This window comes from Pelophylax lessonae, assembly GCF_965119305.1.
Source record: "Pelophylax lessonae genome assembly, chromosome: 8".
NCBI classification, from domain to species: Eukaryota; Metazoa; Chordata; class Amphibia; order Anura; family Ranidae; genus Pelophylax; species Pelophylax lessonae.
Window position 1 is genome coordinate 93,060,005 of NC_138775.1, and position 13,925 is coordinate 93,073,929.

General features: G+C 42.3%; 1 protein-coding gene across 2 annotated transcripts in view; it reads right to left on the reverse strand.

Annotated features, from left to right (window-relative positions):
- The window catches only part of LOC309561101 (6-phosphofructo-2-kinase/fructose-2,6-bisphosphatase 4-like), a 113,317-nt gene that overhangs the window by 10,711 nt on the left and 88,681 nt on the right, over nt 1-13,925 (reverse strand). For both annotated transcript variants that reach the window (XM_082264844.1, XM_082264843.1), the window contains exons 11-12: nt 11,375-11,504; nt 7,216-7,278 (exon numbers count right to left, since the gene is read on the reverse strand). In XM_082264844.1, coding sequence (XP_082120970.1) covers nt 7,216-7,278; nt 11,375-11,504 — 193 coding nt within the window. The remainder of the gene's footprint in view (nt 1-7,215; nt 7,279-11,374; nt 11,505-13,925) is intronic.

Here is a 13,925-nt window from a genome sequence, read left to right on the forward strand (position 1 = left end):
CATTCCCAGATAGGGAAGACGAACCGACGGACTCAGTGTCGACTTTGGAACATTTATCGTCCAACCGAACTCCTGCAGAGTTTGCATCGTGACAGACAGGTCCTTCTCCAGACCCTGACTGGTCGCAGACCGAATCAGAATGTCGTCCAGATACCCCAGGACAGAAATGCCCTGGGCCCTCAATAATGCCAGAACCGGTACAAGCACCTTGGTGAAGACCCGCCGAGGCGAGCCCAAAGGGCAACGCCACGAACTGGTAGTGATCCTCCGCAATGGCAAATCAAAGGTATCTCTGATGACCCTCGAATATGGGGATGTGAAGGTACGCATCCTTCAAATCGATGGAGGCCATGAATTCCCCTGGAACCAGGGCAGCCACCACCGACCGCAGGGATTCCATGCGGAACTTGCGAACCCGCACAGAGCGGTTCAGAGCTTTCAAGTCCAGAATCGGACGAACCTTGCCCTCCTTCCTGGGCACGGTGAACAGATTGGAATAAAACCCCCGAAATCTGTCCCGATGAGGCACCGGAACCACCACTCCCTGAGCCCTCAGGTCCCGCACCGCCAGGTGCAGGTCCCGCAAACGCTCTGGAGACAGTTGAAGATTTGAGGGAAAAAATCTGCTCTCCGGCCGAGAGAGAAACTCGATCTTGTAACCAGATCGAACGATTTCCAGAACCCATCTGTCCCGCACACGGGCCAACCAGGGCTGAAGAAAACCGAGCAAGCGTCCCCCCACCCCAAAACTGGGTGAGGGCGCCCCTTCAGGCCGAACTGTTATGGGCCGCAGGTCCGGATTGGCCGGACTTCTGTTTCCCAGACCAGGGCTTCTTCTGAGAGCCTTGGCCCTTGAAAGGACCCCTGAGGGGGCCGAAAATTAGCATGCTTCTTCCCAGAAGCCCCCTTAGCCTTGGGGAAATGGGGCAAGAGAGTGCTCTTACCCCCGGTAATCCCCTTAATCAACACATCCAGGGACTCCCCAAAAAGGCGAGACCCATCATAAGGCAGATTGGCTAAGGTTTTACGTGAAGATTGGTCCACCGACCAACATTTCAACCAAACCAGGCGGCGAGACAACACCGCCACGCTGTGCACACGTGCAGCCAACGGAATCAGGTCCAGGTCCGCATCACACAGATACATGACACCCTGGTGGATCTGATCCACCATATCCAGGGTCGCCGCCGAGGCCGAGTCGGCCACTAGGACGCGCCTAAGCATCTGCGTCCAACTTGCGATCGCCTGGGCCGCCATGAGAGAAGCAAACAGAGCCTTAAGCATAGAACCCGTAACAGAATAAGTATGACGGGCAAGAGACTCCAGTCTCCTATCCGTGGCATCACGGAAAACAGGGGATCCCTCTGCAGGGATCGCAGTGGCTTTGTTCAAAACCGCAATAGCATGATCCACTGGCGGAGGCACACACCACCGTTCATCAGTGGCAGGCGAGAAAGGATAACGCAGCTTAAATTTACTTGGTACCGCAAAAGGCTTGCGCAAATCGCGCCATTGGTCCTTAACAGCGCGCTGAAAATCAGCATTGCAGGGAAAAACCTGCGGCGTCCTGCGTTTTCTCTGCGTCCCATAAGCCGCCAAGGCAGCTGGGGGACACACCTCGTCCTGCAAACGTAGCGTCTGCTTAATGGAAGCAATCAACTCATCCATGATTGCAAGCTCTTCAGGCGAGCCAGGGGGAGAATTATCAACCCCCTCAACTTCAGCCTCTACCTCAGACCCCACTAGATCAAGAGAGGAGCGGGACCCCGATAGGGGGGTCCCTGCCAGAACAGCCCCATCACCTTCACCCTCAGAATCAGAGGACAGAGCAACTCTGGGCCGTTTAGTAGATTGAGCAGCCACCAGCATTTGCACCTGTGCAGCAAGGCCAGCCACAATAGTGGCTAAATCCCCCCCTGGGGGGGAAACAGCGGTCCCCTGGCTTTCCACCAATACTGTGGGAAACTTGCCCTCCAGAGAATCCATTGCCCCTATATGCCAGACAACCAAGGGTTAACTGCCCCCTTTCAGCAAGCGCGGCAAGCGCAGCCCACCGCACCACACTCAGGCACAATGAGACCCCCACAGGGAATATACAGACTGAATACAGGCAATGGAACACAGGAATAGAAGGATAAAACCTGAGGAGACTCCGCTGCTGCTGCTGCCTCGATCGGTGCTTCCAGGAGAGAGGAAGTGATGCTGCCAGGGCGCTCTATGTAAGCCTATGGAGGCTACAAGAAAATGGCCGCCGTGCATGTAAACCATGCGGCCGGAGCGGGCGCCGGTAAAATGGCGTCGTTTGGCGCCGAAATCGCCGCTCCACAGTGCACAAAAAACACACACAATTTTATCCCATTATATGGATACATGTTAGATCGCCGCAGCGATCGCTGTATATGCCCCAACATGCCATTAAAAACATGCCCCACAGCACACAGCTCCTCACACTGCCCAGCCTGACACACTCAGTGTCATACAGCTCCCCCCCCCCCCCTTGCAGCCCACAGCATGCAGCCGAGAGATAGGGAGACAAGCAGTGTGATTAAAGGCAGGTTACACAGTCCCAGACTGAGACCCCCCCCAGACAGACAGGTCCCCACATAGATACACTTACCTCACATGGCGTGGGGAACCCGCACAGGCGAACAAGCCACTGCACATGAGGCAGGGAGAGTCGCAATTCAAGACGCACACAATGGCGGTTAAGAAACCGCACAGCGTCCGGTGAGGTAGCCACCTCACCAATCATCCCTGCACCGAACAGGGATGGGTCGTTCACTGTGCCAGGAGCGTTACCTGGCTGAACGCTCGATGGCAGACTGGGAAGCCACTGACCCACGACCTGCGATCAGGGGGATCAGCCCGAGACCCAGTCCGCATGATCCTCTTCGTCCGAAGAACTAACTAATGCTGACAAAAATAACAGCTAAGTAAAGGTAGAGAAAAAACTCAAACAAAATATTAAAAAGAAGAAAGAGTCTGGGACAAAAAGTCCCAGCACAGAGAGAGCCAGCCACTCCTGACAAGCTAGACATTAAAACTGAGATATGGTTGCAGGAAGTAGGAGGGTATTGACTGAGGGGACCACCCCTTGAGGGTGGGATATGTTAAAGCTTTATTGTTAACATATTCTGTTGCCTAGCTACTCCTTCGGAGCAAAGTCTAATACCCCATATGTGACGAATATGAAGAGGCGGCGACTGTCGGAGGACGTAAGAGAAAAAGACAATTCTTTTTGGGTATAGTGTCGCACAACCGGGCAATTGTCTGGTAAAGTACCAGTGCCGTATCGCAAAAAATGGCCTGTCATTAAGAGGGTAAATCCTTCCGGTCCAGAAGTGGTTTAGCTAAAAGATAAATTTTCTTTATAACTGACCACACAACTGCTAGTAGAATGAACGATAAACAAACAGTCTCAAACTTCTAGCATGGTATAAAATATTTTATTGCATAACAGGTCATGTAATAACAAAGTGTTTGTTAGGAAAAAAAAAACCCAGATCCTGTTCCCCCTAAAGCATGTTATACAGCACAGTGCTTGTGGTGTGTAATTTGGCCCACCGTATCACCTAAAGAAACCTGGCTGATCCTGCCAGTTTCTACCCTTCCCCCTGTAAACGGACCACGGTATATCATGGCTGCTGAGCCCCGACACTGTGGTCAGTTTATGTGCCTCCGTCATCTGAAGCTCTGCTCTGTCCTCTCCTCCCCCTCCCTGCCTCTCTGCTTGTGTCAGTGCCCACCCCCTCCCCTCCTGCTGTTCATATTTAATTTAAAATCATTCCATCCCCTCTGTAATATAACAATAAGTGTCCCTGTGCCGGTGGTATATAAAAAAAATGTGCCGATCTGTACCTATATTAGAGTGGCTCCTGGCAATCACTTCACTGTTCAGTTCTTTCTCCTCTACCCCTCCTTCTTGGCTGAAGTCCGTGGCAATGCTCAACCTCTGCCCACTGGAGCTGTCAGCTGGGCAGAGAAGAGAGCCGAGGATTCAGCTGAGCACCGGGAGCCACTCTAAATTAAAGAGTTACAGATTGGCATTTTTTTTTCTAGAACACAGGCCCAATTGCTGTTATATTACAGGGGGGAATGGCATTATTTTAGTTAACCCCCCCTGGCGGTATTCCCGAGTGTGGCTCGGGGATAATTTTAAGTACCAAAAGCGGTAACCCCGAGCCACACTTTGGATTACCCGCAATGTTACTCACCTTCCCTGCGCTCCCCCACCGTCCTCTTCACATTCTCTCCCCGATCTGTTCACAGGACTTGCCTTCTGGTTCCCTCTTGCAAGCGTTGCGACGCAGGGTGGAACTGGTGGCAAATTCAAAAGGGTAAAAACACAAATGACATGATACAAAGCTGTGATCCTAACAGATCACACTGTATCGCACCTGGTGACTTTTCAAGTGCTTTGTGCCTAGAAAATTTTGAACGACCATGGCGTCCAAAATCGCTTTTAGACGAACTGGAAAACAGCGACAGCGAAATTGAGTTACTTGAAGAACTGAGCGATAGCGATTTGTGGGAAAATTAGTAATCAGGTACGGAAAGGGACAACAGCGACGATTCTGATGTCTGTCATATAGCTTGTGGAATTTGGGAAGTATATCAAATGATTCTTCAGACTTTCCAATGGAGCTATGTGCCAGAAATCAGAATCGTCACGGTCGTCGCTTTCTATACCGGATGACGAATTTTCCCACGAATCGCTATCGCTCAGTTCTTCAAGTTACTCAGTTTCGCTGTCACTGATTTCCAGTCCGTCTAAAGGCGCTTTTGTGCAAAAAAAAAAAAAAACGCTTTTTGGACGCCATGGTTGTTCAAAATTTTCCAGGCACAAAGCATTGGAAAAGCATAGGCAGGGCACTGGAAAGGTCACCAGGTGAAATCCTGTGGTGAAATGGCATGCGACAGTGTAATCCGTTAGGATCACAACTTTGTATCATGTCATTTAGTGTACTTACATTTTTTAAATTGCTGCCGGTTCCACCCACCTGCGTCGCAACGTTCGCAGGAAAGGGAACCGGAAGACAGGTGCCGGCATCGGCCGAGCACACAGTGGGAGGACGGCGGAGGAAAACGAGTTTTAAGATGTAAAACAGATTTCTATGCAAAAGAATGTACTGCTTTTAGCACAGAAATCTGTACATAATCAGACCGCCAGGGAGGTCAAGTGGCTTAACAAACACCTTCATCCAGGTTCTGGCGAGTACTGCTGGTATAATAAAGGATCTGTAGGTCATACACATGGATTTTAATGCTTGAAATGTTAGAACAGAGTGAAAAGGTAACTGAAAGACAAGTAGTTAAATCTGTTGTAGCATGGATGTAATTTTTGTATAGGTTGTAAAGATGTGGAAAATTTCAATAAAGAATGTATTAAAATAAATAAAAAAAAGAATCGCCAAAATCATTAACAAGTAAATAAAAGGATCTTCTCACCTGATAAAGTGGCTGTTCAAGCACATCAGTGTGGAACAGCATAAATTGCTTGCTGAACAGTAGTCATATGACCTGTGTCAGTCCACCAGCTATTTGCTATGTAGTGACCAGACTAAGTACTAGCCAGTCACCCACAGTGCAGCACCCACTTACTGTGCTTAGACTCCATTACACAACAAAGATGCCTGCAAGTTGTAATTGAGGATTGGTCAAAAAAAAAAAAAAAAAAATAAGCTGTCAAGGTGATAAAGGCACTGACACTCCGCTTGAGGTCTGATCACTACCCCATTAACAAAGCAAATTGTGTCGTTCCACACAGATGTCCGTTAACAGCCACTTTATCAGGTGGGAAGATCCCTTTATTTACTACTTCTACTTTTCAGATAATTATTCCATGCTGACGAAATTCTTTGGATACAGTGACCTATGGAAGACCTTTACCAAGCCTGCTTTATCTATCCTGTATCAGAGTCTAAGCTCCACTGCATATGTAAGGTTTTTATTTTATTTTATATATGCGTCTTACAGGTGGTACTGCAGATAAAATCTTAGGGCATAAGAATAATTAAGTAATGAAGCAGATTTGCCATTGCTTTCTAATTGGGAATACACATTTAAGAGTGAACTGTGCTGCCACCTCACTCTTCAATGTCTACATTTAATATACCAAAGTATGTACTACATATATTAAAACAAAACCTAATAAAGTCAGAAAAAAAAATTATATTATAATAAACAATAATAAGGGGATTTAAAGTGACAAGAATACCCTTTTTCCCCAAAAATAATCCCTACACATCATTAAACTCCATGGTCATGTAATCTATGCTTCATGAAATGTTAAAAAAAAAAAAAATTGTGCCTCCTTGTTCTGTCCTTGTAAAGAAAGGCAAGAAAGGCAGTGCTTTGAGTGAACAGGGTGGATAAATCAATTTGATTATCAAATTTATTTTTTTTAAATGCTTTTGGAGTAAAAATCTATTTAAAAGATAGTTTTCCATTTAAGATACATTAAAAAAAATTCCAGCATGAAATGGAGTTATTTAGCATGAGGCTGTATATTCTGCAATATTTACATTTTTGGTAAACTCATTCAATAAATCCAAGGTTTGCAAGCGGAGATGCACTGCATTGATGCATTCACACAACTTCACACTAACTACCAGCAAGAATGAGTCCTAACATTTAAAGAGCACCTGTCATTTCAGATCTATCATGGCAGTGCCTGTTAGTGGGCATCCACTCACCTGCTTCCACCAAGTCTCTCACCTGCAAGTGAATGGGACTTGTCAGTGAGTCAACAGCGGGTCAGAGGAGGAGCCGCTCCGGGACAGAGATGACAGTTGCTATTTAAAAAATTAGGATTTAAAACCAAGCCTTTACTACGGATTTTAAACCAGGATTTAAAATGGGGATTTAAAAATAGACTTATTTTAAATCAAATCCACCCTTTTTTTTTTTTAAATCAGAGCTCACCAAGAATGATCTGCAGCATAGATATTGACTGGAAAACTACTGATTCACCGTTTGTGTTCATAATGAAACCATGACTTCTCATTTAAATACTAAAAAAAAATAAAAATAAAAATAAAAATCTATGCAATTTATAACTATGTAATCCTCCACCTTTGGCCTCAACAAGACAATGGGTTATTAGACCTGTGAGAAATGAAGCTGGCCCTACAAAATAGACCATTGCACTTTCAAGCAGAAGAAAATAAATGAACAGAAAAGCATTGTCACTAGGTTTACAAAACAGGGCCTTACCGTATGCTATAGGAGTGAGTTTCAAGACTGTGTGCAAGGGGCACTTGAGGTAAGGCAGCTGATCTGTAAAATATCACAAGATAATGTTAAGACTTTTTGACTCGCAGACACCTTGTAAGAAAATCAGGAACCATTAAAGGCCAAGCATTTTTTTCCCTCAATCACACTTCAGAATAGTAACTATAAGAAGTGGAGGTAAGAGACATCTAACAGTGGCACAGACCCCTGGAGGTCAGGCACGTAGAGAGCAGAAAATTCCAATCTCCTGGAATTGCTAATATCAGATTTTCCCCTGTTGGTTAGTTATGAAAAATATGAGTATATATGGTATTTTGTTCTTTAGGTAAAAGATCTATGGTTTCTGTGTGTATAGCTGACATAACATCACCGGCTAGGCCCCATCCGACATGTTTTGCTGTCAACGAACGTTCAAAGGACATGGAGCATCCCTTGAGAATGAACTTTGACAGTGAAACATGTCGGGTGGGGCCTAGCCGGTGATGTTCTGTCATGACATCATGTCAGCATTTTTCCTTGTGCTGCTCTGTACTCCTCATTCTGGAAGTGTTTTCCTGTGCTTTGCTAAAAATAAACCTGTGTGGCAGTTTTACACCATGCTGCCTTCTTTGAAGATATATGCAAGGTTCCATGATCCATTAACCCCTGAGTATTTGGATGGTTGGAATGGCAGAGAACTGCATTGGCTTGCAGGAGAGGCTCTTGAAAGGCATACAATAACTAGAGAAAACCTGTTTTTATAAAAGAGGCAGAGTATGCAGTGGAGGAGCGATGTGAGGAGCACTTTCTGCTCGATGTGTCCTGAAGTTTGGATATGCAATCCTTGCTCGTGGGTAGTGTTGAGCGAACACGGACTGTATTGTTCGGGTCCGTACCGGATAATTGGATTTTTGTTACCCGGACCCGAAAACTTTACTGTATGTTCGGGTTTAAAATCCGTGTTCTGTAATTTTATTTCCTGTATGTAATGGCGCGGTTTAATGGCGGCCTTTCAACAGCCAATCACCAAGCGTTTAACTGGTGTGCCATAGAAGCCATCACAGCCATGCCTACTAATGGCATGGCTGTGATTGGCCAGCTGAAGCATGCGACCCAGGTCTTTATAAGCTCGAGACAGCGCGCTGTGCGTCAGTCTGCTGTAGTGTAGGGAGAGAGCACACATCATACGTGCTGGCTGCTGCTGATTAGGGACAGACAGGGAAAAACAACATTGTGCCCGAAAAGAATGCAGGGACAGGTGGGAGCGTAGGCAGGTAAAGATATTTGAGCATTTTAGGGACAGGCTGGAGAGAGTAGGCAGGGAGAGATTAGGAGACACAGGACAGAACAATCGTCCCGTTAGCAAGTTACATCGATTTTGCTGTGTGGGGGGTGGTGCAGTGAACAATCTTTTTGCCCTCACTTGAGCCCACTGAGGAGGACGACGAGGAGGGAGAAAAAAATATATTTTTATCAGTCTGTTGTGTGCAGCGTTCAGCTAGATTTTACTACAGAGTGCAGTTCTAATCTGCTATTTAAAAAATTACAAATTTAAAAAAAGGGGAATTTTTTTTAAGAGCACTTAAATGCTCTTCACTACATTTTGCTGTCATTTGCAGCATTCTAGCCCTTTCCATTGTTTTTTAGAGCCATTTTAGTGCCTGAAAGTTCGGGTCCCCATTGACTTCAATGGGGTTCGGTGTCCGGGTAAAGTTCGGAAAAAGTCCGGGTCACGGACACGGACTTTTTTTTTCAAGTTCGGCCGAGGTGTCCGCTCAACTCTACTCGTGGGTCTTAAAGTCTGGATCCGCACATTCATATATTAGCTTTTGAGTATTTTTTTTATTGTTTTGCATTTTTGTACATATTCAATTTACATTAAGTGTACTGTGGTCACTGACATGCATCTTTTTCATGTGTTGCTTGACATGCATTTGTTGCACACACGATATTATGGTTTAAGTGTTTTAATTGCGAATATAATTTATATATATATATATATATATATATATATATATATATATATATGATTTCAAAGGAAAACCTACGTGTGCAGTTGTCATAGGCCAAGAAATTGTTAGTTAATTACATGAAAAAAAAAAGTGCTTGTCTGATCAACCATACAGCTTTCTCTAAATTTTAATGTAGGGCGAGGGTGCAAATATTAGTGGAGGTTGATTTGGCTAAGCTTTTGAACTGAAAAATTTAGTTTGAGGGGACTCCTAGGGTTAGTTATTCATGTATTATTTTGTACATACTCTGTTTAACAGGTCCTCTGTTGCCATGATCCAGTAAACACTACTCTCTGGAAAAAAACCAAGGTTGCCTGTAACTTTAGGAAAATGCCGCGCAATATGAAGTGCTTGAAAAACTTGTATGTGTGCAAATGTGATCTGAATATGTGCAAAATATATTCAATAAATACCATAAATTAAATAATGTAAAGTGCATTCAATATTGGTATAATTCTGTACCTAAATAATGTAAAGTGCATTCAATAATGATAAATGACAATTTAAATTAACATACAGTAAAAAAGCACTTCATATTGCGCGGCATTTCCTATATTTATTTAATCGCTTACACTTGCCTGTAACTTTAACGTAAACAGTTTATGTTCTACAAACGCTTCTGGTTTCGCTATAATTTACAAAATATGCATTCTAAAAATTTTAATTATGCAGAGACTTAAATCACATACAAAGATTAGCACAAACACCCAGTACTATCAATTGCCACTAATGATGGTTTCTGCTATATTGGTGTATAATTTTCTCATAAGTTACCAGGCTTGGTGTATAATGCACAAACATAACATTTTCGTAACTACAGTTATGTCGGTCTTAGTGGACCTTACCAAACAGGGTAAAGTGAGAGTTGATTACCAAATAATAGCTACAGTATATTCAATTTGAGTCATCCAACATTTACAAACTGACAGAGTTATGTTGGAGCATTTGGGCACTACTTGGTTTTGTTCAATAGCCCAACATAACGGTTCTGATTTTATTTCCATCAGTTTCCAGGGTCTATAGAGGGTTAATAAACAGTTATAAAAATGTTAGGGACCTAGGAGTGCAATCACACTGCCATGTTATTTCTGGGACCGGATGAGACGCATTGAGATGTGGAAACGCCACCCGATATCCCCAGTATTTGTTTGATCCCATGCCTGTTTTTTTCCTGCTAAATGTAAGTGTATCTACCTTCTTTCAATAAATATTGCCTGTACGTACTTCACTATATTGGCCATTCCTTTACACTGCTGAGGAACGTGGGGCTGGCTAAGGATTCTGAAGTTATACAATATACTGGCGATTGCAAGGTGGATCCTCCAGGAGGGCTCTAATCTACTCTGGAATATTGGCTTTTGATGAATATCATTCTTCTTACACTGACCCCCTATAACTAAGGGGTCGGTGATTTCTGGTAAGCCTTTTCACACATTGGGTGTCCATGTGGTGAAGGGATTGAAGATCTGGTTGTGTGTGGAAGAATCCTTTGGAGACTGCACTGAAGTCTGTTGGTGTATGGGACTCTATATGCGATTTTTTCACTTATTGCTGCTGCACTTTATATTTCACTGTGTATGGAACTTTATATGTGATTTATTTCACTTATTGTTGCTGCACTTTATATTCACCACTGTTAATGCACTATATTTATTTATATTCATATTGTTATTAATATTTATATATACTATTACTCGTTAATCATTTACTATATTAAAACACTACACTTAGTGCACTTTAGATGAGCACGGCTCTGTACACCTCCATAGGTGTATTTAAACCATAAAGATGTTAGCAGTACAGATTTTTTTTTTTAAGGTATTAGGCATGGGAAATACTAGATTGCCCTATACCAAGCCAACTTGTTATGGGTAAGACTAAGGGTTAATTTGCTCCCAATGAGCTTGTTATGGTTAAATACTGAGCATCTTTTGGTATTTAATGCTTACTCCGCAGAATCCAGGCATTGCACCCACGATCTTCTGATTGCAGAACCAAGCAAATACACAGTACATTTTCCTGAAACTATACTATAACATTTCAACAAGTATCCACAATATATAGACAGCCAACTCCAAGGTTTTCCAGCACGTGACATCTATAGAAATGCCTCTTTAATTACAGCCTTCCCTATCTCTCCAAGTGTGTACCTGCACTTTTATCCAAGAAGTAGGCCAGCAGGCAGCGCATGACAGCTTGATGGCAAATAACTAGTACATTCTCCTGGCGCTCCAGTTCCATGATAACAGGTTCAAGACGTTGTACCAAGTCCTCATATGACTGAAAAAAATAAATAAAAAGAAGAAGTTTGTACAGTTTTCTCATATTAATGTAAAGGCCGATTCACACCTCGCCCATTGGGCTGCACTGGACTGCAATAGGCAGCACACAGACAAGGCAAATCTTATTCTTTAAAAAGCAAAATCCTATTCTTTCAGTTCACAACAAAATGCTGCAGCTAAACAAAAATAGCAACATCTAATCAGCATCTGAGCAGTTTTCATTTGGGCTGGGCTTGTTTGGCAAAGACACACAAAAGGGGTCTTCAGCTGCAATTCAGCAAGTCTGGGCTTCTCTGGTGTTGATGTACTTTTAAGGGAAACCAGTTACCTCCAGGTAAGCCTGCAAAACAAGGAAGAAAGCCGCTCAGGTGCAAGTTCAGCACTCGGTGCAGGTCAGATCCGCCATCCAAGCATGTAGACATCCAAAAGAGAGAGACCGCACTCAAAGATGTTAAATAAAAATCCTTAGGACTCCTTTATTCTCCATAAATCCAACAGACAGACAGTGCAATACACGGACAGACGTGTCGGGTTGACGCGTTTCACGATAAAAATCGCTTATTCATAACCACACACCTTGAGACTGTGGATGCCAGCAACCTTTTGTAGATAAACCAAGTAAAAGGTGGATAGGAATGTAATTGCTTACACCCTGAGTTAATTGATACGAGAAGGCACACAGCTGTTCATTTAGCAATCCACAGTCTCAAGCTGAAGACATTTAGTTACAAAACATGTCTCCCTCCCTACAGGGGGAGGGAGAAGGGTACATACAAACAATATAAAAACACGTTTTAATAGAAAAAATACATATAAATACATGTATATATATATATAGCGGGCTGAAAGAATCAAAGAAATATAACAAGTAACACATGACATGTATACTTATAGGGCCTGTCCTCTGGTAGTCAATAATAGCTACATAAAAATTATCTTTATCCAAAAGTAATTCTTAAAAAAGAATTTCTCCAAGTAATCCATCGGCAGCGGTGTAGAGTCGGTGCAATAAAATATAAATGAAGAGACACAGATATCCATATGAAATAAACGATCTCCTGTCCATAAATGTTACCTGTAAAAAACTGAAAAATAGAAAAACACATTGCCGAAGCGGTGAAAAAGGAAATTGTATTATACGTAAGTATAAATAAGTGAGCGTATCAGTGAATGAAGAAAAAATAAATAAAATAAGTATAAAAGTATGAGCATGAAACCACCCAATGATACGCATATATACATAAAATTGTGAACAATATATGATCATGTGAAAAAATAACGTAAAATTGTGGTGACATTATAAAGAACATGATGTGTTAATAAAATATGAAAATGTGAGCAAAAATATGTCAACCAAAAATGTGAGCCTGGTTTCACTTGTGAAATATTAATTAAAAATAATAATAATAATAGTAAATGAAACCTGGCATATGGAGTGAATGTGAGGATAAAAAATAAAATGAAAGTATGAGGATGTATATAATTTATATGAAAAGAGTACGTGTATGTGAATAATACGAAAGAGGAAGAATAAGTGATATAAAAATAAATAATAATTAGCTAAAAGTATAATATAGAAGTTATTATGTAGGAAAAAATGACACCAGAGGACAGACACCTACGAAAACAGCCCGTATATAAATTGTATAATATCTACACTGGCACCGATCTCTAATATATAAAGTGATATAAAGTAATATGATGTGGTTTGATTAGCATCCACATGAATAATGCAAAAAGGAGGCGCGATCATGGGGACCAGAAAACATATATAAAAATGTTGTTTATTGTAATTAGAGCGTCCCATGGTCGCACTGTGCTCATAGCATACAGGAGCTGATGCACATATCAAAAAACAACGGATGAATAATCAAAAATGAATATAAAGATGAACAAGATTAAACATGATATAGGTGCATCCATAGTAAAGTCCTGTAGAGCAAAAAAATGTAAATAAATAGAACATAAGAGATCGGTGTCAAGAAAGTGGGAAAACAAAGTGTTTTCCCACTTTCCCACTTTCTTGACTTTGACACCGATCTCTTATGTTCTATTTATTTACATTTTTTTGCTCTACAGGACTTTACTATGGATGCACCTATATCATGTTTAATCTTGTTCATCTTTATATTCATTTTCATTTTTGATTATTCATCCGTTGTTTTTTGATATGTGCATCAGCTCCTGTATGCTATGAGCACAGTGCGACCATGGGACGCTCTAATTACAATAAACAACATTTTTATATATGTTTTCTGGTCCCCATGATCGCGCCTCCTTTTTGCATTATTCATGTGGATGCTAATCAAACCACATCATATTACTTTATATCACTTTATATTTTAGAGATCGGTGCCAATGTAGATATTATACAATTTATATACGGGCTGTTTTCGTAGGTGTCTGTCCTCTGGTGTCA